Source organism: Cyclospora cayetanensis, unplaced genomic scaffold (genome assembly GCF_002999335.1).
Source record: "Cyclospora cayetanensis isolate NF1_C8 unplaced genomic scaffold, CcayRef3 CcayRef3_contig_69, whole genome shotgun sequence".
NCBI lineage: Eukaryota > Apicomplexa > Conoidasida > Eucoccidiorida > Eimeriidae > Cyclospora > Cyclospora cayetanensis.
In genome coordinates this window covers 149603-170496 of record NW_020312689.1, presented here as the reverse complement: position 1 = coordinate 170496, position 20894 = coordinate 149603, and the positions used below count along the sequence as shown (strand labels likewise).

At 54.2% G+C, this 20894-nt stretch overlaps 2 protein-coding genes across 2 annotated transcripts; one reads left to right on the top strand and one right to left on the bottom strand.

Moving 5' to 3' along the window:
• Positions 1–574: 574 nt before the first annotated feature.
• Positions 575–9856, bottom strand: LOC34621130. Its single transcript, XM_026335430.1, has 12 exons — positions 9574–9856; positions 7936–9368; positions 7641–7780; positions 6980–7197; positions 6754–6832; positions 6561–6640; positions 6255–6352; positions 5785–6010; positions 5497–5547; positions 4076–5302; positions 859–938; positions 575–661 (listed from the first exon to the last, which is right to left on the bottom strand). The coding sequence occupies exons 1-12, from the start codon at positions 9854–9856 to the stop codon at positions 575–577; spliced, it is 4002 nt and encodes a 1333-aa protein (XP_026191215.1).
• Positions 9857–15199: 5343 nt separating this feature from the next.
• Positions 15200–18007, top strand: LOC34617604. Its single transcript, XM_026335429.1, has 5 exons — positions 15200–15472; positions 15687–15883; positions 16083–16158; positions 16313–16645; positions 16823–18007. The coding sequence occupies exons 1-5, from the start codon at positions 15200–15202 to the stop codon at positions 18005–18007; spliced, it is 2064 nt and encodes a 687-aa protein (XP_026191214.1).
• Positions 18008–20894: the final 2887 nt, after the last annotated feature.

The following is a 20894-nucleotide window of genomic DNA, read 5'->3' as shown; positions in this document are numbered from 1 at the left end:
CTGCTTCAATCGTTATACCCGCAGGAGTTAACCTGTCTTCTTGACATCTTTCCCCTCTCTACTGATGTAGCAGAAGGGACCGCCATTTCTTCTTTGTGCTGCCTCCATATATCCACCAGGTGCTCCCTGCACGATGGCATTTCACCCGCTTCGCCTCAGCCAGCAGGCATTGCAGTGGGCCCTCTCGCTTCACAGGGAGCCTCTACAACCACGTACGCTTTCTTTAGCTCTATTACCGATCGTTTGGTCTATGAACAGCTGCTTCTCGGTTGCGTCTGCCCAAAGGCAAACACAGCAACGCGGTTTTGAGGAAGATGGCCTAGGCATCAGCAGCACTACTGCAGCTGCCCTTGGAGTTGCAGCCCTTTGCGTCATTATAGGAGGAGTTCTCTTTCTCCTTCGAAGCCGCTCGCTTGAAATCACGCCCAAGAGGTGCGCTGTTTTCTCAAGATCGACGTAGTTCAAGCTAAGTGTCGCTCCGTTGCTCTCCAGTTTCTTTAGCTTTCAGGTTTATCGATTGAGGGAGCTGCTTGTCCTGTCCTCTACCCATGCACTTAGCATGTGATGCGCATGTTCATGCCGTAGATGAAGAGCTTCGGCTGGATAATCCCTGCTGTCTCTTTAAATTTCGCCTCGCTGTGCCGTCTTTTTGCCCTGCGAGCTGCGCAGCTCACAGCCGCGGGCTGTTGAAGCCCGCAAGCGCAGGACTGACCGCTCAGCTATGGAGGAACTGATGGCTGGGGGTCCTACAGCAAGTGCAAGCGAGACACTTGTCGCCTCGAGCCTGAAAGCTGCTCAGAGGGAGAAGGAGGAGCGGCAGCAGCGGCGCGAGCAGCGGCGGCAGCAGGGGGAAGCTGCAGCAGCCGCTGCAGCTGCAGCGGCTGCAGCAGCTGCTGCAGCCGTTGCTGCATCAGACTCGGAGGAGGAGGAGGAGGGCCCTCGCCTCTCGCACAAGCAGGCAAAGCAAGAAGCGTACAGAAAGCGTCAGGTACTCTGCCCCTAGAAAAGAGCTCAGTGAAAGCCTCTTGACGCTGGACTCTCTTAACTGCCCTACACATAGGAGAACCACCGCCTTAGAAGAGATAGCGGAAATTGCTCAAAAAAAGCGAAAAAGGGCCTTGTCTTGCCTTGCCGCACGTAAGCTTCTAGCTAGAGACCCCGCTATATATTGGAGGACTCAATTGTGCATTGGCGCGTCTCTAGTTTGGTGGTGTCTCATGGCATTCTGCTGTCGCTCAGGCAGAGCGAGAAAGGCTATGGGCAGAGAAGGAGGCTGAGGAGGAGCGTTTGGCGCAAGAAAAGCGCAAAAAGGAGCAAGAGGAATACGAGGAGTGGAAGGCAAGTGGCTCTTTCAACCCTCTTCTGTAGCATTCCATCTGAAGGATCTCCTTAGTGCACTGCTGCAGGAACCTAAGGGGCCTGTTCTCTGTTGGGCCATGGCAGACAGGCTACTTTTTGTGCTTTCCTCAAGAAAGGCTTGCATACATGCGTTCTAGTTGCTGCGTGCGTTTTCATAGTCTTATGACCGCTGCCTCATTCACAAGATCGGCCTGCTTTTTTATCCTGTGTATGCGTGTTCATATACACGTGGATTCGGTGGCGTTTGGGTGTATATGCGCATACATAGCCATACATATGCATACATAAATACACAGCAAAGTATCTTTATATCAGGTTATTTCTCCGAGCAAGTAGAGATATCCATATATTGCCTATAAGATGGTGGGCTCTTTCTACACGCACGTCTCTCTCTGTACACGAAGGATTTCACCTTTACAAGTGGAAGGGAAACATTTGTAGGAAGGTATACGTATGCATCGGGTTGCATGCTTGCAGAAAGCCTTCAAGATAGAGGCTGAGGGGGAGCTACAGATTTCGCCAGAAGAGGAGGCCCAGCAGTTGGAGCGCTTTCTGCGTTTTATCAGAATGCGCAAAGCTGTAGACCTGGAGGAAATTGCCGCTGAGTTCGGGCTGAAGACGAAAGTGCGTTAGTGCAATTTCTTTATTCCTTCACAGCACCAACTCAGCCCTCACAATGTTCGAATACACCTTCGAGCGATTTCGGTTTCTCGGTTTGGATCATTCTGCCGGCATGCGTATACCTTGGCAGATGAACGTATCATGGACCGCTCACGGTCCGGTCAGACTTTTAGAATCTCTGTAGGTCTTTTCCCCCCTGTCGCGATTCTCTAGCCTTCGTGAGACGTGTTTGAGGATGCGTTTATGCCGAGCAGGACTGCGTGAAGCGCCTTGAATCCCTGCGGGAGTGCGGTCGTTTATGCGGCGTCCTAGACGACAGGGGACGATTTTTGTGTCTCACTGAAGAGGAGCTGCAGAAAGTTGCTGCGGCTCTCAAGAGCCAAGGACGCTTTAGCAAGGACACAGACTTGGTCTCAATCTGCAACCGAATCATCAGGCTCACGCCGTCGGAGGATGTGTGTTTTTAGGCGTAGACTTCTAGCGCATCCCTTCACCCTGCCCCAGCAGCCGCCATGCCTTCCTCCCTTCCGTGGTGTTTAGTGCCTTCTGGGACCCCTTCACGATGAATCTCATCCGTTTGTTGTTGGCTGCGGAACTATCGGGGTAGTGTGTGTCGTGCATGCGCAACGCGTCCGTGCAGGACAAGGCCCGGATAGAGGAGGAGCAGAGAAATTCCATGAGGCTCGTGGAGTTGGCCACCGCTGATGACTGACGGAGTGCCTACCACTGCACACAAATCGAGCACGGGACTGTGAAGGTCTACATATTTGGGAAACTATCCCTGCCCGACTTTCATCATCTACAAGGCCCATAGTGAAGACCAGGCGCATTAGCACCAAATATTGCGCTTGCGCCAAGCTTAGCAGGCCCGACCCCAAGTTGGCAGCACTCAGCCTGCGAGCGGCCTTCCCTTATAAAGGCAGCGCAATCTACCAAAAGCGCGTGCAAATGCTTCCCCCTTGAACTAGCGTTTTCGCATGCATACAGGCATGCATTGGGGCCGCACACTTAGTTCAGTCTCCTCCGAGAAAGAAGCACTGTAGCAAGCAGCCTGCTGTCCGCCGCAAATGCTGCAGCAGCACAAGTTGCCGTCAGAATGCAGGGGCTAGACCTACAGTAGCAGCACCAGCTAGCACCTCCACCCTCTAGAAAGGGAAGAGAAAGCACGCCGAAGCGTATACGTATACCTCACCAGCGTAACACTGAGCCGTTAAATCGAACCCCCCAAGACCACGCACCCTCGGCTTCGTGCAGCCAGCAAAAACCTCGTCAACTGGCCTCTGCAAGCCATCCTATCCATGCATCCTAAAGGCTATATGCGCACATGCTGGGTGTCGATACAACCCGAGCACCCCATGTAGTCCGTAGACACAGCTGCTATCTCTACCAGACACGGGGGCTTGAAGCACGAATGTGCGTGCACCGCATTCACTGCTCATTGCATGCGGGTTTTCCAGGAGCCTGCAGAATGTGAAAAGCAACAGCTCCGGCTAAGCCTTGATGCAGGAACCAGGCAACATATCGTGCACTGCAGCAGAAATTTGAAGAATTAAGTATGACTGCGCAGCAAGCTGCAACTGGCCGTACACCTGGGGGCCACTGCTCCATGGCCCTACGTCCCCTAGAAACTGTTACAAGTATCGGGGAAGGCCCACCGGGGCCGCCCAGGCGCCTTGACCATTTAAAAATAATTTAGTCTTCAGGGTATGCATGCAAACAGCACAACCCGACCCTTCAATTCTCTGCCCACCCCCGCCCAAGAGAGGCGAAGGCAGCTGCTTGCAACTGTACCACACCCCAGGTCAACAACAGAAAGCTGGAAGGCTCTACTACACGGGAAATCCGCAAAGGTATCGAAGCCGCACAGCCTTGCTACATACTTCCCCCTCCTCCAGAGCAGGGGGTTCGCCTAGCCCAATGCTTTGGGGTTTTCCCTCTTCACTTGCGCTCGTTGAAGCGGTAAGCACCATGAGGCCTTGCTGCTGGTAGAGCGATGGCAACACCTCCGCGTGGCTTCCCGCTACTGGGCCAGCACAATCGCCAGGGGCCCCTACATGCGTCACCCCTACTGCAACTGCTGGGGAAGCCTCCGAACCCCCTCCTGCCGCGGCACTGTCCTCCGAGACGGAGGAAATCGCCGAAGGGCTTTGCACACCCTCCTGTATGGAATGAAAGATGCGCGTTTCCCCAGTTACATTACCAAGCCACTCCCCCCCAGCAGCTGCTGCAGCCGTCGCTGCTGCTGCGCTCGGGTGTGGGAGCGAGGCCCTCAGTGAGTCCTTGACGTAAGAAAGAGGGCCCCCTGACATCGGCTGATGGCTATCGATGGGAGATCCGGCGACACCTGCTCGCGAAGGAGAGCCCATAGCGGCACCCAGGCTGACAACCGGCTGCTGTAGAGAACCCCCTGGACCGTCAGCAACGAACAAAGGACCCTCTGAGGGCTCTACCAAGGCGCCTTGAAAAGGGGCCCCACCCCCCTCGACAGCTTCATATGCATCAAAAAAGGCTTCAGCTTCATCGTCCGAGCTCGAAAAGCCGCTGTCGCTTTCATCTTCTACTAGAAACTCTTCCTCTCCCCCGGAGAACCCCTCCAGAGCATCTTCCCCACGTCCTGCAGGGACCCTATCGTCTCCCAGTGGGCTAGAGGCCTCCTGGTGGCGCGGCGCATGCGACTCTGAAGCTCCTTGGGCAATCAGCTCCTCGGGAACCCTGCTCAATGAGCCCTGTGTTTTACGAGGCTTGGCATGTGTCTCAAGGCGCATGTGCGCGGCCTTGACGAGGGCTCTAACATGTTCTCGAACACAGAGAGCCAGGGGAGAAATGACGCCTCCCCTTACATTATATCCGCCCTCTAGGACGCTGATGCAGCGGCCACTGCAGTGGCGGTGGGCTGCCCGTTGCACCTGCATCGTGAGCCAGTAAAAGTCGTCTTCCGTCCAGCCCACGGCCTCGCCCCCAATGGGATCCTTGATGTGTCCATCAAAGCCTGCACTGAGGAAAATGAGATCGGGCTTGAAGGCATCCAGCCGTTTCAAGACGCGCTCCTTAAACAGCAAGCGACTCCGCACAGAACGATGCGGTAGACCTGGGAGCCGGCAGCAGTGGCAGCGGTATGGCTTGAGAACTCCCCCAACTGCTGCTGCTGCTGCCACTGCTGGAGTGCCATGACCAACAGCAGCAGCGCGTGCGCGCGTGCCCATGCAAGTCCGCTCACGGCAACGGCGGCAGTGGCAGCAGGAGTCACCCTCCGCCGATCCCTCCACAGGTGTGAAACAAGCGTCGTGGACTGGCATCGTCACGTTAAGGATTGTGGGACCACCTGTGAAAGCCATTATTCACAAACACACCCACAACATGCGCATGGAATGAGACACATGCGCATAAGCACATACACTAACGTGCGTGCATACACCGCACGGACCGAGGTGAGCGACGCCGTAAAAAAAAAACCCTATCTGCATCAGAAGGAGTCCACGAACAATGCCCCGGCGGGCAGGGGTCTACACAGCTTACTAAAGTCTTCACAGTCATTGCCTGTGCCAGGATAGAAGCTGCCGTCAAAAGCTGTAGCGAACAAATGCACAGAGAGACACAGACACAGACACGACCATGAATATATATATATATATGCATACATACGCGCATGCATGTATATATGTATATATGTATATATATATACGCAGCGGACGCAGGAGACGTGTGCATGCAGAATGGAAATGCAGATACGCATTTCCATTCTATCTGCGTCGTAGCCAAAAAGGAATTGCGGCATTAGAGAACATCCTAGCAGCTGTAGCGGACCATGAATAGAAGCGAAGAAGAGCTCATCTTGGTCGCTCTCATCGCGCCAGCCCAACCACATGGGGAGCTGTACAGGAAAGTCATGAAGACTCCCCCCCCCGTCTTCCGCCGATCCCCTAAGGCCGTCGGATTCGCAGCAGTCAGGATGGTCACCCCACTGGGGGTTTGGAGGAGCGCGATGCACTTCAGCCGGTGAGCTGCTGTCGGACAGTAATGTAGACAAGCCCTACGACCACGTTCACAGGGCCCGAACGCAGCGCACACAATGGTGTAATATCGAAACTCCTAACAGTCCACAGAGGGGCAGGGCTCCATGCATTGCACTCCTGAAGTTTCGGATATGTACGAGTATTCACGAACTCGGAGGTACCCCCCTGAGTCAAACGGTAGAAGGCCTAGGATCTGCTAAAATATTGGGGGGTTTACTGTACTGTGGCTGCAGATCTCGATAGATACACATTCATACGTACCTGCAGCTTTCTAAATTTGAGACCAACGTTCCGAATTATCTGTTCAGTCCCGTTTCCGTGATGCGCGTCGAAATCCACTATTGCTATGCGGCGAATACCTGCGGCACCGTTCAAGTTCACAGCCGCGGCAAGATCCTTTGTGAAAGACGCCCCGCGAATGCATGGAGAAACACAGCAGCAGCAGCAGCAGCAGCAGCCACCGCCTCCGCGAAATCCTCAACACAAGAGAAGGCGGAAGCGGATTAAGGCGCGCCTCCCCCAATGCTGCAGGATCGATGGTCAGGAACGCAGTGTACAAAAGCCTACCTTTCTGTGCATAGTTGTACCGCGCATAGGCAGCACCAATGGCCACGTTATTCAAAACGCAAAAGCCCTGACTCCCCGCTCTGCAACGCAGCCACAAGCGCGCTTGACGGGAGGCCTTCTTTGACTGGAACCCTCAAATGCTGAGACAGCAAGGTGGGCAACAACAAAGAAGACGCTCTCGAAAGCCGCTTACGCAATATCCTCGTCTGTCAGGGAATAGGGAGCTGTCTGAGCAGCCCCCCAGCTCCCCAAATGATGACCTGGCGGCCTGACTGCAACAGGAAGAACACACAGCACCTCCTAAACCACGCTCTGTGCATATTCACGTGGCCAGTACTGCACACACCACCAAGCCCCTTTCCGCATACGCCCACTACCCCCTTCCCCCCCTTGCAGTTGCTGCCGCTACTGCTGCTTACCCGCACAAAAGGCGTTAACCCTAGCGCCAGTACAAACCGCATCCACAGCCGCAATTACAGTTCCCGCAGCGCAGGTGGCTGCCTCCCAACTCAAAGCTGTCACTGGCGTATCGCCATCAGCAAACGAATACGCAAACTTGTCCAACCCTGTGGGCCCCACAGCGCTGTTGCCGCCCGAGGGCCCTTTAACTGAAGAAGTGCCGAAGGTACTGCGTATTCTGCAGCAGTAAAAAAGTGCCACCGCAGACATACGTGTACATAATAACATGCACATACATACATATATGCATGTATAGATATAAATATGCACATCGACACTCAGGAACCCACATTGTAAGCGCATACAAGCACATACAAACAACCATGCATTCGTTCATACATGCATACACATACACATCAAATACAATCATCCACATACACATAAAATACAATCATCCACATACACATAAAATACAATCATCCACATACACATAGATACATAAGTACATGCATGCGCATACCCAAAAAAATCCATAGAGAGAGAGAGAGACTCACTAGAAAAACGGTATTGCGCCAAGGCATACATTTACACGCCCCGCCCCCAAAGCTTACGATAACAGCACTCACACCTGCTCTACCGAGACCCCTTTCACCAAGCAGCCAGCCAAGCTTTGTCCCTTACTTTTGCTTCAATTTGAAGATATAGCTAACGTCGTGCACTCGGAGGATGTCTGCCAACGACGCCGGCGGTGCAGAATCGATCCAGTCCAAGTGCCTGAACTCCGCAGCCTTCAGGACGCCCGAAGACGGTTGCACCAACACCTACAGCAAGCGCGATAAAAGTTGCAATCAGAGCGCACCCTCGACGGCATTCCAAAACTTCGAAATATCAGCTACACGCAGTCAGCAACAAGCACGCACGCAGCGTCTGGTGGGGCCTATGCATCATGAATCTAGGGCATGCGGATCGAACACACCTCTAGCCTGCTGGGGTTCTCGGGGAACCTCTGCATCAGCTTAAATCGCTTGACGGGGAAATCGGAGGGTTCGGGGAGCGGCAAGTGGCGCATGCAGCTCTCATGCGTAGCCAGCAAGGTCCCTGACCCCTCAGGAATGCGGTACGTCCTGTTACTGCTGCTGCAGCGTTGCTGTACATACACCGGCTGAGGAGCAGTCGGTGGTGCCCCGCAGTTCGAGGAAGTCTTCCCAGCCTCGGCAAACACAGCCTTCGCTACGCTGCACATGGACGGCTCCGCGTCCACCAACTCATAGACGGTTGCAAGAAACAACTGCAGACACCCGCTACGGCGAGCAACGCAGAGAAGCTCCCGCAACTGCTGCTCATGAAGCAGCTGCAGCGCCATGCACGACTCGCCAGCAGCTGCTGCTGCGCTGCCGCTGCCGCTGGCGCTTGCAGCAGCAGACACGGGGTATGACAGCAGCGCTGCCAGGCAACGAAAGGAGGAGCGGCGAACGCAGCGTCTGGCAATCCTGTAGACGAGGCTGCTGCTGCATGCGCAGGGCAGCAGAGGCCGCCTCTCCGCCCGCTGCAACACAACCCTCTTAAAGGCCCGCACATCGGGAGGGGCCCCCCCGGCGAGGGCCCCCTCGGTCGACACTGCAGCCTCTGCTGCCGCACTCCCCACAACGAGTCGCTGCGCATCCTCCTGCCGCTGCAGCGTCTCCGCAGCAGAGTCCACGCACCACAAAAAGCAGTCCTCCGGGAAAGAATGCGCAAGCAGCAGCAAAAGGCACTCGACAGAGCGGCTGTCCACAGCCACATGCAGCGGCATCAACCCCCGCTTATCCGCTATCAGCGGATCCGCCCCCGCATGCAACAGCAACTCGACGGCAGCTGCACCCCCCGCAGCAGCAGCAACGTGCAACGCCGTCTTTCCGCTGCCATCCGTTGCATCCAAATCTAACTCCTGCGCGCCACACTGAACCTGACGGGCCTCCTCCTTTGGGCAAGCCGTCGACAGATCCCTGCTTCTGGTGCTTGTGAGCGTGCAGCGGCTGCAGACGCGTGAGCCGCCTGAGGCTGCATACAGCAATCCTGCGTGGTATAACAAGCGTCTGAGGCACTCAGCTGCATCTGCGCGAACTTCGGCGAAGGATGAACGGCCCACGAGGATGTGGAGGGCGGGCATGTCATCTAAAGGCAGCGAGAAGTCGACGGTTGCCGCAGTAGCAGCCGCTGCTGCACGCGCCGCATGCGCTCGCCAGTCCGCCGATAAGAGCGAGCCCTCCGCACCCTCTGGCTCCCCGCTCACACACGCGCCGCTGCGGCTGCTGCTGCCGTTGCAGGAGAGAATGCACTGGGGGGGGAACTGCGCCGGCGGGGGGCTCAGCAAAAGCGAGAGAATGCGAGGCTCACACACATGTAAGGCGACATGCAGTGGGGTCTCCCCTAAAACAAACACGTAGCAGGCAGAGCGCAGCGGCAAGCAGGAGCAGCAGTCACACGCTCAGTCGCCACAGACACACACGAACGCCGTCAGAAAGCGCCCCCGCTATCCAACAAGAAACGCTGACACGTTCCCTCCCTCACCCGAGGCGGACACCGAGCAATAGAAGTCTGTGCGCAGAAGCGGCATAGGGTGCAAGCAACACACCTGCGTGATTGAAGTCGTTGACTGCATCTCGACAAAATGGGTTGCTTAACCACTGCCGAACCCCCGGAATGTTCCTCGCGGCTATAAGACGATGCAGCGTGCCCTCTCTGTAGCAAGACACATCTCCCGTTACATGCAGCAGCGGCTGCTGCTGAGAAGCCACCGCATGGCTGCTGCTGCTGCTGGCGGCAAGCGCGCTCCCAGGAGGGGACAAGAAGACAGGATATTCCTCCATGCCCACGACTACGGAGGGGGAACACGGCTGTGTCATCTCAGGCCTCATATCCTGCCCCTGCAGCACCCGCTGCTGCCACTCGGTGTGTGGCAGCCTCACGCATATACCTGATCTCGAGGCGTCTGCTATGGAAGCCTTCGCAGGAACGACTGCGCACGCCGCTGCAACGCCCCCTGCCGGCACCCCAGCGGCGGCCGCCACTGCCTCTGCTGCTGCTCCTTCCGTTGCAGACGCAACGCTGACTCACTGGACCGTTCAAACAAAAACTGCACGGCTGCGCAGCCTGCGAGCGGCTGCAGACAAGAACGCAGCTTCCGAGACCTCTTTAGCGACTCTAATCCTTTGGATTTGCCGGTGCCTCTGCTTATGGTGGGAGACAAGCCGCTGCTCCTCTGGTCCAGCCCCGTTCCCCCGTGCACGAAACGGCGATGCCCAATGGTTAATTGGACACCCCCGGAAGCCAGTTTTCTGAGGCTTCCTTACCCAGTTGATGACCTCTAGAGCAACCCCTGTAACTCTAATTACGCAGCAATCTATCGCTGCGATATTTTACATATACGCCCTAAAGCGTGGGGCGGAGGATTACCTCTCCCTGGCCGAAAATGCGCGGGAAAGAGGCCCCCGAACGCCGCACAAGGCGCTCACCACTATCTAATTTTATCCAGGGTGCCCTAAAAAGCAGTAAGGATGGGAAGCGACGCCTCACTTGGGATCGCGCTGCGAAAGACTCGAGGCAGCAACTGCTGCAGCTGCTGTTGCTGCAGCACACGGGTGGCCGCAGGCCTGCTGCTGATGCTGGCGCTGCTGCTGCTGCTGCTGACTGCGCACCGCTGCAGCTGGTGCCGCGCAAAAGCGCGAAAAATGCTGCGCATTCGGGACTCTCAACTTCCCAAAGAGACTGACGTGGTAAAATAAACCGCTGCGGCGAAAAAGAGGCAATTTCGTAGGCGTATAGACATTCAAAAGCCACAGTAGCAAGTCGGTCTGCTGCTGCTGGTGCTGCTGCCGTCGCTGCTGCTGCTGCTGCTGCTGCTGCTGCTGCTCACCCCGCGCCTCCCCTGCCTCGCTGCACATGCGGGTGTGATATTGCCTCTTAAGCGGATGGACATCAGCGCCTGCCACGGTTTTCCAGCCTTCTTTCATGCTTTTTGGGCAAATTATTTTGATTTGTTTTCCATTGTTTTCTAGTGCAAAAATCAGCAACAAAGAGCAGCGAAAAAGGGCAGAAAAAGCCAAATGGGAGGAGTGGGCTACCCTTGACCCGGCGGTAAGGTAGCTAACTACGATACGACTGTGCATGCGTTGTCTTGGTATAAGGTGTCATCTCGGGTATTTTAGGATTGCGTTTTACCCAATTGTGATACTCCACTGTTGTAAGCAGGATCACAGTAGACCGGACCACGGGCTAGGATGCTTTATTCAAGGCCCAACGCTGCCACACGAGAACGATGGAAGCATGAGGGGTCGGGAACTGCTCCTCATTAGGTTGACCACAGCAACGGGGTGATTCCTCTATGTTTTCGTATGATAAGCTCAAGATGTGGAAACTTTAGCCCTCAATGCCTGAATTGCGCCAGAGTTAGGCTGGTAGTATCAAGTGGTTTTACTACTGATGGCGTGCATGACGTGTCGCGCCAGCCTGTGGAAGGCTAGTTCCTAAAATGGTTGTAACGCGCTTGGTGTCTGCGGAGGAATTCGGTGGCTCAGATACCCTATTTTCCTAATCATTGGATAATACAAACGCTTGTTTCACGGGCCTCCCCCCGCGGTGGCCCCCCGGAGCGTTCCAACTTGAGTCACGAACTAGACCCTAAAATACCTTGCAGGATGATCATTACGAGGGCCTTTCAAGAAACTCTTCCTTGTTTGTATTCAACACCGGCCTGGTATGACAGGAGTCGCCTGCAAGGCTGTTATTTCCTGCGTTCTGCGAGCACTCCTGTATCGGTTCACGCTACAAATCAGCATTTTCTACTACACTTGTTATTCTTAACTAAGAATTAGAGAGGAACAAACACATTGATTGATATGTTCGTGCATCATTCTCTAGTGCGGAGTACCGTGAAGTCGATACGAGAAATCGTAATGTTATGTATGTGTGCGTTAAATGCCATGTGTAACTAGCTGCATACACTCGAAATGTTTAGAGGATTCAGGTACGCGCAGCCTAGCTAGCTCGCTCCCCTCATGTGGGAAAGCCCAAGGAACGTCGTCAGGTAAAAGAAAAAGCTCCATCGAGATATAAGTAATAACGTTCTACCAGTTTTGCGTTTGAAAAACATCCAAAGCTAAAAGTTCTCATACGGAGACCCTGATAAAAGCGTTATAGTTGCTATCACCGCATAGTTCGTTGCAAATGTTTCCCGCTCATGTACTAGCTGAAGATGGACGCAGGATCAACGTGTCTCTACCACAGATTTGGCTTCTGTCAATTCATCCCGGAATTCAATATTCGCAGTTTGCTTGATAGCGGGCTGGAAAACCCTTCCAAAGACGGAGGTTGAGGGTGGCAGAACGCCCGTGTAGGCGGCAGAGACCGGCCTGCAAGAGGATGTGAACATAGTAGCTTCAATTGAGCCGATGTGCCAAAAGTGAAGCAATCAAGTTGTGGCCTTGACGTGTACGCACCATTAAAAAGTCTGGAAAGCTACGTCAGCTTGCACCATATCGCCGAAATTGAACTCGTATATTTACTCCGGTCGCTGCTCCTTTGACTGATCTACTTGAGAAAACACATTTCATGGTCTGGAGAACTGCCCAATCCAGATACTCACTCCTTATTAAAAGCTATTGGTGGTGCCAAGGCTATGGGCGATAATCTTTCCCAATAGGCTAGGGGCTCGAAGATACATCATATTACCGCTTGATACTTTTGTTACTTTGCCAAAAACAAGCAGCGGTATGCAGTGCGATGAAAGGCAGTCTTTGCGGTGTGGAAAGACGCTGGAAGATTCCGTCAGTTTTAAATGGGCGTCATTTAACTATCAGCACTGACCGTCACTATTAAATCTACCTCACGAAGACTTTTCAGGGCTCGGACAACTGTGCATTCACACCAAGATTGTTGGGAGAGGCGCAGAGGCACCGGAAAGCTAGCTTGCATTTTTATTCTCTTCACACATTTTGCCTGTCTCCTAGTTTCCCTTAGCAGTAGCCTCATGCACTTCAGCGCGCCGACGACAGCGAGCCATCGCGCCCCCGCGGTTATACTGGTTTGGTCCTTCATTGTTGGCTTGTATGTGTTTATTTTTTTGCAGGTATCGCCTGCTTCCCACTTTCGCCTTTTCAACTGCACTCGTATTGTGTTTCTGCCTGTCAGGGGAGTAACTAGTGGGCGGAAATTCCTTTGCTGTCGTACTCACAGTTAATGTTGTACATGTACGCAGCGCGAAAGCATCTATTTTGGAATAGTGAGCAGTGAGAAGTAGCGGGCTACGTAGCACACAAACACTTTCTACTGCGCTAGTTGTATCAAGCTATGAATGTTCGCGGAAGGCAACAATTAGTTTCTCTGTCCATATACCATATTAATTGCAGGGTAGCCTTAGCTCAATGTTGAAAGACGCAGTGCTGTTTGTGTATATGGTAGATGCTACGTGCATCTAGCTGCAAGTGCTCGGAATGCTTAGAGGATGTGGCTACGCGCACGATGGTTATCCCCCCTCTCGTGTTCTGAGCCTTGAAGGGCGTTGGCAGGGGACGAAGAGAGTTCGTTTCACAAAGAGTTAGTAACTATCGATAAAGTTCAGTATTTCAGCCATGTGTGGAGTGTCTTTTATGCGCAGAGGGCTTGTGTGTAGCGGTAAAGGCTGCCCGTCAATGTACTGAGCTAACGCTACTCTGTAACTATCAGGATGCACGAACAGTCAAACCAAGCAGGCTTTCTTTTGATTACTCTTAATTAAGTGTAGCTGGAGTAGTAGATTGGGACAGAGTGTAGTTTTGCTCGCCGCATTTGATCGATCACCTTGAGTTGTTGGCGTATGTGTGTGAATCCGCGACGAGTCGCCTAACCATGATCTTCACCTGTTCGTTGTGGAACAAGTTGATATCATAGATGTGTCTGTGGCATAACCGACCTTCCCGAGGCTGTAGTGGGGCGTTTGAAGGACGATGCCGAGGCAGAACCTTGTGAAAGCGCGTATCTTCGGGGGTGATGCCCATCACATCGCCTCCCTATTCAGTGCTTAATGGTGTGGCCAAAAAGGAGATACAGAGGTGCGGATGGACGTGTCTATTCGCGGTAGGTCAAGAACCTATTGAGTTGTGTGAAAGTACTCAGTGCCTCCCTTCTGGATATAGGGGCAAACTCCGTGGGGTCCATGTTTGTGTGGCTCTGGACAGCAGCAGTAGCTAAGCCTTGGTGCGCCCCACGAGGCGAAAGAAGGCGTGTAAATAATGAAACTTAATCTGAAAGGAAACAAACACACTGAAAGCGAATTATTCCCGAGCTTCCAGCTGTAGTGTGCCGGCTCATGCTTTTGCCCTCGGGCCCAGCGCCACTCTGTGCGGGGCTGTGGGGCTGGGAGTGCAAGAGGAGGGAGAGGGGGCCCCTGCTTCCTCTCCGTTTTTGAATTTTGTGGTGCTTTAATTTTTCGCGGGCCTCACAGAACTGCTCTCTTTCCTTGGCATCTTCTTTTGGCTCACTCAAGTCGCATGGCAGCCACTACCGACCGGTTCCCGCGGTGGCCCTTATGCAGCCCCACAGGTGCTCGGTACTCTGCTATATTTGGTCTTTTTTAAATCCTTTTTTGCGTGCACTGCTATTCTCAGCTTCCAGGAATGCTATTTGTATAGCACGTAAGCGGTAGCTACTCCAGTCTGACCTTATGGAAGGAGGCGCCCTCTTCCGTTTCCCTGAGGCACTGCCGCGTTACCGGGCCGCAACAGCAACAAAGCACGTCCTCTGCGCCTTTTTTGGCTGCCGTCTCTCAAAAATCAATTTTAAAAGGTCTCCCTCTGCGTGCGAACCCCCCATCGTTCGCATACGTGGACTTTTGTGGGCCCTTCAGGGCAGACATCGGCCACTGACCTCGCCGCGTGCAGCGTCCCCAGGAGTCTCATTCCACATTTAGTGGGGCTCTGTATGCTTTTTCCTTCTTTCTTAGAGGGCGGTGGTACTTGGTTTTAACGTTTTGCACCGCGACTGCCCATCTCGATCTGGCCGTCCGCCTGAATACCTTCCACAGTGTGTAGGCAGCACGGCAACAGCGCAACCCAGCGAGCACTGCACTTTGTGCAATGACAGCAGCAGCTCTGTTCCCAATGACGGCCCTGGCGTCCACAAATAGCAGCTGCTTCAGTAGCAACAGCAGCACCGTGCCCTCCCGCCGCCACGTGAAGGATGCACACTTGACTCAGCGGCTTGAGAGCTCCCCAACGAAGGACAGAATGCAGGAGATGCCGCAACAGCAGTGGCAGGAGGAGTCTTCCGGGGCGGGCTCTGGCATCGGATCAGAACAGAGTTTTGTGAAGAGTGAGAAGATGCCCACCGTCTCTGCTGCCTCTTTCCTACACTTTCCAGCCCAGCAGGATTCCCAGCGGCCCCTTGAGCTGTTGCAGAGGAGTCAGGGGGTTCAAGGTCCTCCACAGACTGCTTTGAGGCCTCCCAGTCTTGCCGCGAAGACGTCGTCTTTGCTGCAGCGGAAGCAGCAGTTCTACAAGGTGCGCCTCCTGTTGTTGGAGCAACCCCATCGGAGCGCTGGTGTTGGTCGCAGCCGTGTTTCCTTCCTCTTTTACCACTGGGCTTATTGCATTCAGGGGCTGTGTGTATAGTGCCTTGGGAAGGGTTTCAAATTGCTGCAGGTGTCGCGGTCAGTGTCTCGCAGAGTCTTCTTCTCGAGTAGAATCTCCAGGGTTGTTTCTGTTTTGTTTTCAGACAAAGATGTGTCCTTGGTTCTCGCGCGGCCGCTGCGATAGGGGAACGAGTTGTCAGTTTGCTCATAATGCGATGGAGTTGAGAGCAACCCCAGACTTGAGGAGAACCTCTCTCTGTCCACGACTTAAGCAACTGGGGAGATGCGTGAATCGAGACTGCTCTTACGCTCATCAGCCTCAGGAACTTAGAGCTACGGGGTAGGCGTAGGGTGCAGCTGCGGGCTGTTTTTACTCTTCTGCAAGATGACGACGCCTGCCTGCTTGGACGTCTGCAGAGGCGGCAGCAGCTGCTGCTGCTGCCTGCTGCATCTGTGGGCACCCCCGCCAGGCGTCAAGGGTCAAGGCTATTCCTGGTAGTGCCATTGCTTCTGCATGCGCTCCTGCCTGCTTGCTTCAGGGAAGTGTACAAGACGGCTCTCTGCGTGAAGTGGCAACTGGGGCGGTGTGCCGTCGGGAACCTTTGTCGGCATGCGGTAAGTTTGCAGCCCTCCCTGCTGCTCGTGCAACAGACTGGCTTCGAGAGAGAGAAAGAGAGGAAAAGGCCCCTTTTAGCACAGCCACACAGACACTGGAGTGGACGCTTTTGGTACTGAGTTGCTTTCTTTGATTCGTCTGCGCTGCATGCAGCACGGACCCGAGGAGATGCGCGGTCTCGCAGTGACAGCCAGTAACGGCGTAGCTTCCAAGAAGGACGTGGCAGATCCTGTGACAGCAGCAGCAGGAGGAGCAGCAGCAGCAGCTGCTGCTGCTGTCTCCTCCTCCGGCGTGAGTGCCTTCGCGGAAGCTCCTGATGGCGATGTGAGTAGCAGGAGCAGCTTGGGAAGCTCCTCCGGCAACAGCAGCGGCAGCAACAGCACGTGCACTTCCTCGCCGGCCCCTTGCCTCTCCCCCTTCGCGTTTTCGGGAGCACCAGCAGCTGCGCCGACTGTTGCAGTCGAGAGTGAAGAGAAGGAGGGGATGGTGGTCAGAGAGCGGTCGCCCTCGGAAACGCAGCAGACACCGCAAGAAATTTCGGGTACAACATCATCCCGCGCGGACCGTCTGCAGCAGCAAGCCGACGCGGAGCAGCAACGGCAGCAGCAGGACGGTTTGGCTAGCTACCTTGCGGAGCCTCCTGCGTCTTTCGTCGCCGTGGAGACTGCGTGGACTTGTGGAACTGGGGGTGTCTGCCTGGACTATCCAATGCAGCTGCACAATGCCATTGGCTGGGAGCAGCAGCAGGGACGCTCCGTGGGAACGCAGAGCAAGGGGCTGTCTCCGCAGCGGCATCTGCCGGTTACCAAGGCTGCCGCAGTCATTCCTGCGGTGAATCGGAAGCTGCCGAAAGCTTTCCAGCGGCAGCTGCGTCAGCAGCAGCAGCAACAAGTGTTTCTGGTGCAGCCACAACGGCAGGGAAGGCCAAGCCACAAGGACCTCCCGCAACAGGCGCTGCAAGGAGGAAATCGGCGGCGCTCACTTCAGCAGCAGCAGCAGAACTATCAGCAGCAGCAGCTGTATCCGTGGATGCCGCGGCGTCAGCGGCTTCCGTGGGACCCTCCGCAGCAGGAGCAACACCAGCACCTGTCTCACGGCCCTTTGCAGCAAGATCTGCACATCGATTCTCAGCAGCAACCCCTCCTTGTTCGGGACGCTCTCCTTTTGCAGCAGCAGCAGCCAGCGACTTTGCAGCTGCAAGACGGTCTCTGGCAGCAGCAAGAGCAGCACTGCCTGCATCCACTGGCCGACGATTGCTGCATGACATTCGAGAGGACAGCCCTCAGCCCGGAAAACGCGAATCCGCGTTTGCAGCAGCAGCAGCAGACGAAGGCGCTGGCGTATGGCCCCCACCTGCCGCAGCAGCAGCAGCATGCCTCATGGGATCATGAGGGGCTTTTGTGTATCTGGGACCAGCCAGATGTGTGTTGGGGCTGCAGCAGCGAAGTGGAGCGGCAGCAACAGCAGCAGCGCGATACAGCTGCCAGAGCAGAGGTTTCCGGAGACACTGCCTTTGCTGACGCTCCTATCGGCGAGCGTCTCATGCTGCTGCCTCAGCAGCAGGACGTGCAGGGCGCCGGAGGTGATGGGGTGCCTCGGCAACAGACTCAGCAGCTCTTGGACGCACATCTTAGGTGCTCCGGGGGTGGCATTCGAGCGACGGCGGCTGCAGCGGAAGCGGAGGCTCACCTCACGCCTGAAGAGGCTACACGCGGAGGAGGGGAAACTCGTCCGGTGCCGTTAGAGGCCCCTGAACGCAGTCGAATTTCCAAAACAAGCGAGGAGAGTCCTTGTTCTATTCTGTTTTCTGGTCCTCAGCTGTTTAATGTAACAGTGGAAACAGAGTAGGGGAAAAATCCCTGTTTTCTGGAGTCATTTGTTGATGGTGTGGTACTTGCCTGCAAGGAGGCGAATGAGAGGGGATATCCTTGGTTCGAGTGCGCCGAAGAGCCGTCAAACTGCCTTTTTTAGATTATCTTGAACATGGTTTTGGGTTCTCTACGTCTCTATCTCTTGGACGCGGTTTTTTCTGTCTCAGTGTCTGTGTGCCGTGCAGCGGGCGAAAATTGCAGCAGCGTGGGCTGTCGCCTTTGTGGCAGCGGCAGCACCAGCGGCAGCATGGGGGGTTGATGGGGGACCCTACTGGCTGTGTCTGTTGTTGCGCCTTGCTGAATTTTTCTAATAGTTTACGTAACTGAAGTGTATCTGTACACGGGTGTGGGACGTGCAACCTCTGCCGTGCGGTTTTGGTGGTTCGAGCGCTTTTGTTTTTAGTGTTGTTTTGCCGTTGTTGAGTGCCAAATGGCGGTCTTAACCAGTGGGGTGCCTGACAAAAGAGGCAACCATCAGCGTGGCCTGTGCGCAGCCTGAAGGGGGAGGGGGGCCCCTCACGGCTCCTGCAGGAGGGGGGGTGGGGGGAGCCCTCTCCAGCAAGTTTAATGAGTATTGGATGGCTCTTTTCTTTTCCCTTTAGGACCCGCTGTAGCCTTGCGGGAGCCTGACGCGCCTTTCTGAGAAGTCTTAGCGCTGCTGTTCAGGACGGCAAACGCCGTAGACTGGGCCGAGCTGTGTGGACACAACACCCCAGGCATACATATATACATAGATACCCCGCGATGCTGGGAATCAAAACATGTTGCTGCCACTTTGGCAGAAGCGAAAAACACTTTATTTTTTGCGACTCATTTCCCTGTGTAACTGTTCAAATGTCGTGTTTGCACTGTATTATACCGTGCTTGCGGCTTTGTCCGTTTTGCACGCCTTTCCTGCCTGCATCAAGCTGACAGGTAGCTCAAAGAGCGGCGCGGATATAGGTTGTCGTGCATGAAGGACCTAGCTTCGCTTTTCAGCCACATTCCCTTAGGGCGAGGAACTGAGATATATGGCGTACGATTTTTAAATGCACACTAACGCGGGGAGTCACAGTAGCGAACTGCTGCTGTGGCACACGTAAGCTGCATCGGGCTTGGTTTCTTGCGCGAAGCTCACTGATTTCTGAAGAGCAACCAAGAGCGCAGACTGTGCTTCGCAGCGTTTGCAGCAGTGGCTAGAAAGGCGGCCTCGTGGATCTGCTGTTAGAAATTGGGCGGTGGTTGAGGGATTGTAAAAGGGCTACCACAGGGGGGGCAATGCAAGATTTTAGGCCGAGGAGGGAAGAAACAGCTGCTGATACTGGCTCCGACACGGAGGGCAGAACACAATAGGTAACAGGAAGAAAACAGCAGGGGAGAGAGACCAACTTTCATCTTAAGGGAATGCATATACATACTACAGCGCGTTGACACGTAAAGTGTTACCGAGTTATACGCAACCGTGAGGGTGCAGGGAGTGAGAGGGTGAGGATATGGTGTGACAGGGAGAAAATGATGCGGGAATGAAGACGGTGGGGCACAGAGAGACACAAACACGCTAGAGGTCTAACAAAGAGAAAGCTGTGCACACTCGGAAAGACAAGAAAAGGCTCGATATAAAGCAGACCACAGTACATAGGACAAGAAATGCGCTTTTTTGCGAGCCAAGCCTTAGTCATTTTGACACTCGTTAAAATGTTAGTTATTGTGACCGGAGTTGAGACAAATACCAATTTTCGCTAGTCTGCACTAGGAAGGCTGTTATTCAATGCCGTGCAAAACTTTGCCGCTTACTTGTAAGGTTCCTCGGAAGGCCGCACGAAAAGCTGTGTGATGGCTGGCCACAGTGCTACCCCAAAGCGCACAAAGCGCACCATCCTGAATTTGTTCGATCTGAGTTTTAGTCCATAATTAATCTTACAGCACCAATCTATGTTTTTTTCAACCACAACTGCGAAACGGGCATGATCTACCCTGAAGGGTAATTTCGTCATGTAATTCTCCGAAGCCAAGAGGGCAAAGCAATGTACTCAATTTGTTATATACGCATGTGCCCTCAGGGCTGCAAGGCTTGCTATTTTCTCCTGCAAGAGCGGATCTCCGCAGTCTGATAGTTCATGAGCAAATGCCTTGTGTGTGTATGCATCACTCCTTCATGGAAATATTTTGCTTGGGTTTTCAGGGTAACCTTCCCTATGATTAGGGCTTCAATGTTGTTGAACGGGGACCCCGCCGGCTCAAATTAGAGATTTATATTTGCAGCCAAAAAGCAGTCAGGTACCACCCATCCGGCGTGCGCCCCGGTGCTTTAAGGCCATCGGATTGTGGGCAGGAGAGGAAAACACAACTTACGTAAGTGCAGCCAGGTGTACCGTCAGACATTCCACGTGGTCGTGCATACGCAATCATGCCTATTCAACTTAGCTCGCAGGGCTGGCTAAAATCATAGTTCTCCCTAGCAAAGTTCTTGGCACACCCAATCAGGAACAGTGTAACGGGTAAAGCTACACTTTGCCACTATCTACTACTCCAGTTACAGTTGAATAAGAATAAGTCGACGATTGATTATCTAAGTCGGTTGCTCATATAGCATATAGATTGCAGAGTAGCTTGAGCTCAGTACATTAGGACACAATGTAAGCGCTCCCCAAAAGGCCTCGGTATGGAGACACTTCATTTCTGCCTGAATTCAGACTTCATATAAATTTCTAAGTGCTCGTCAAAAGAACTACCTCATTTTCTGCGAGCGCCTCTCAAAGCTTGGAACACGAGAGACCAGGGCGCGCGTAGCTGCCTCCTCTAAGCATTTAGAGCATTTGCAGCTAGCTGCACGTAGCATCTGGCGCACAGGCACATAACACTGCGTCATTATAGTACCGAGGTAA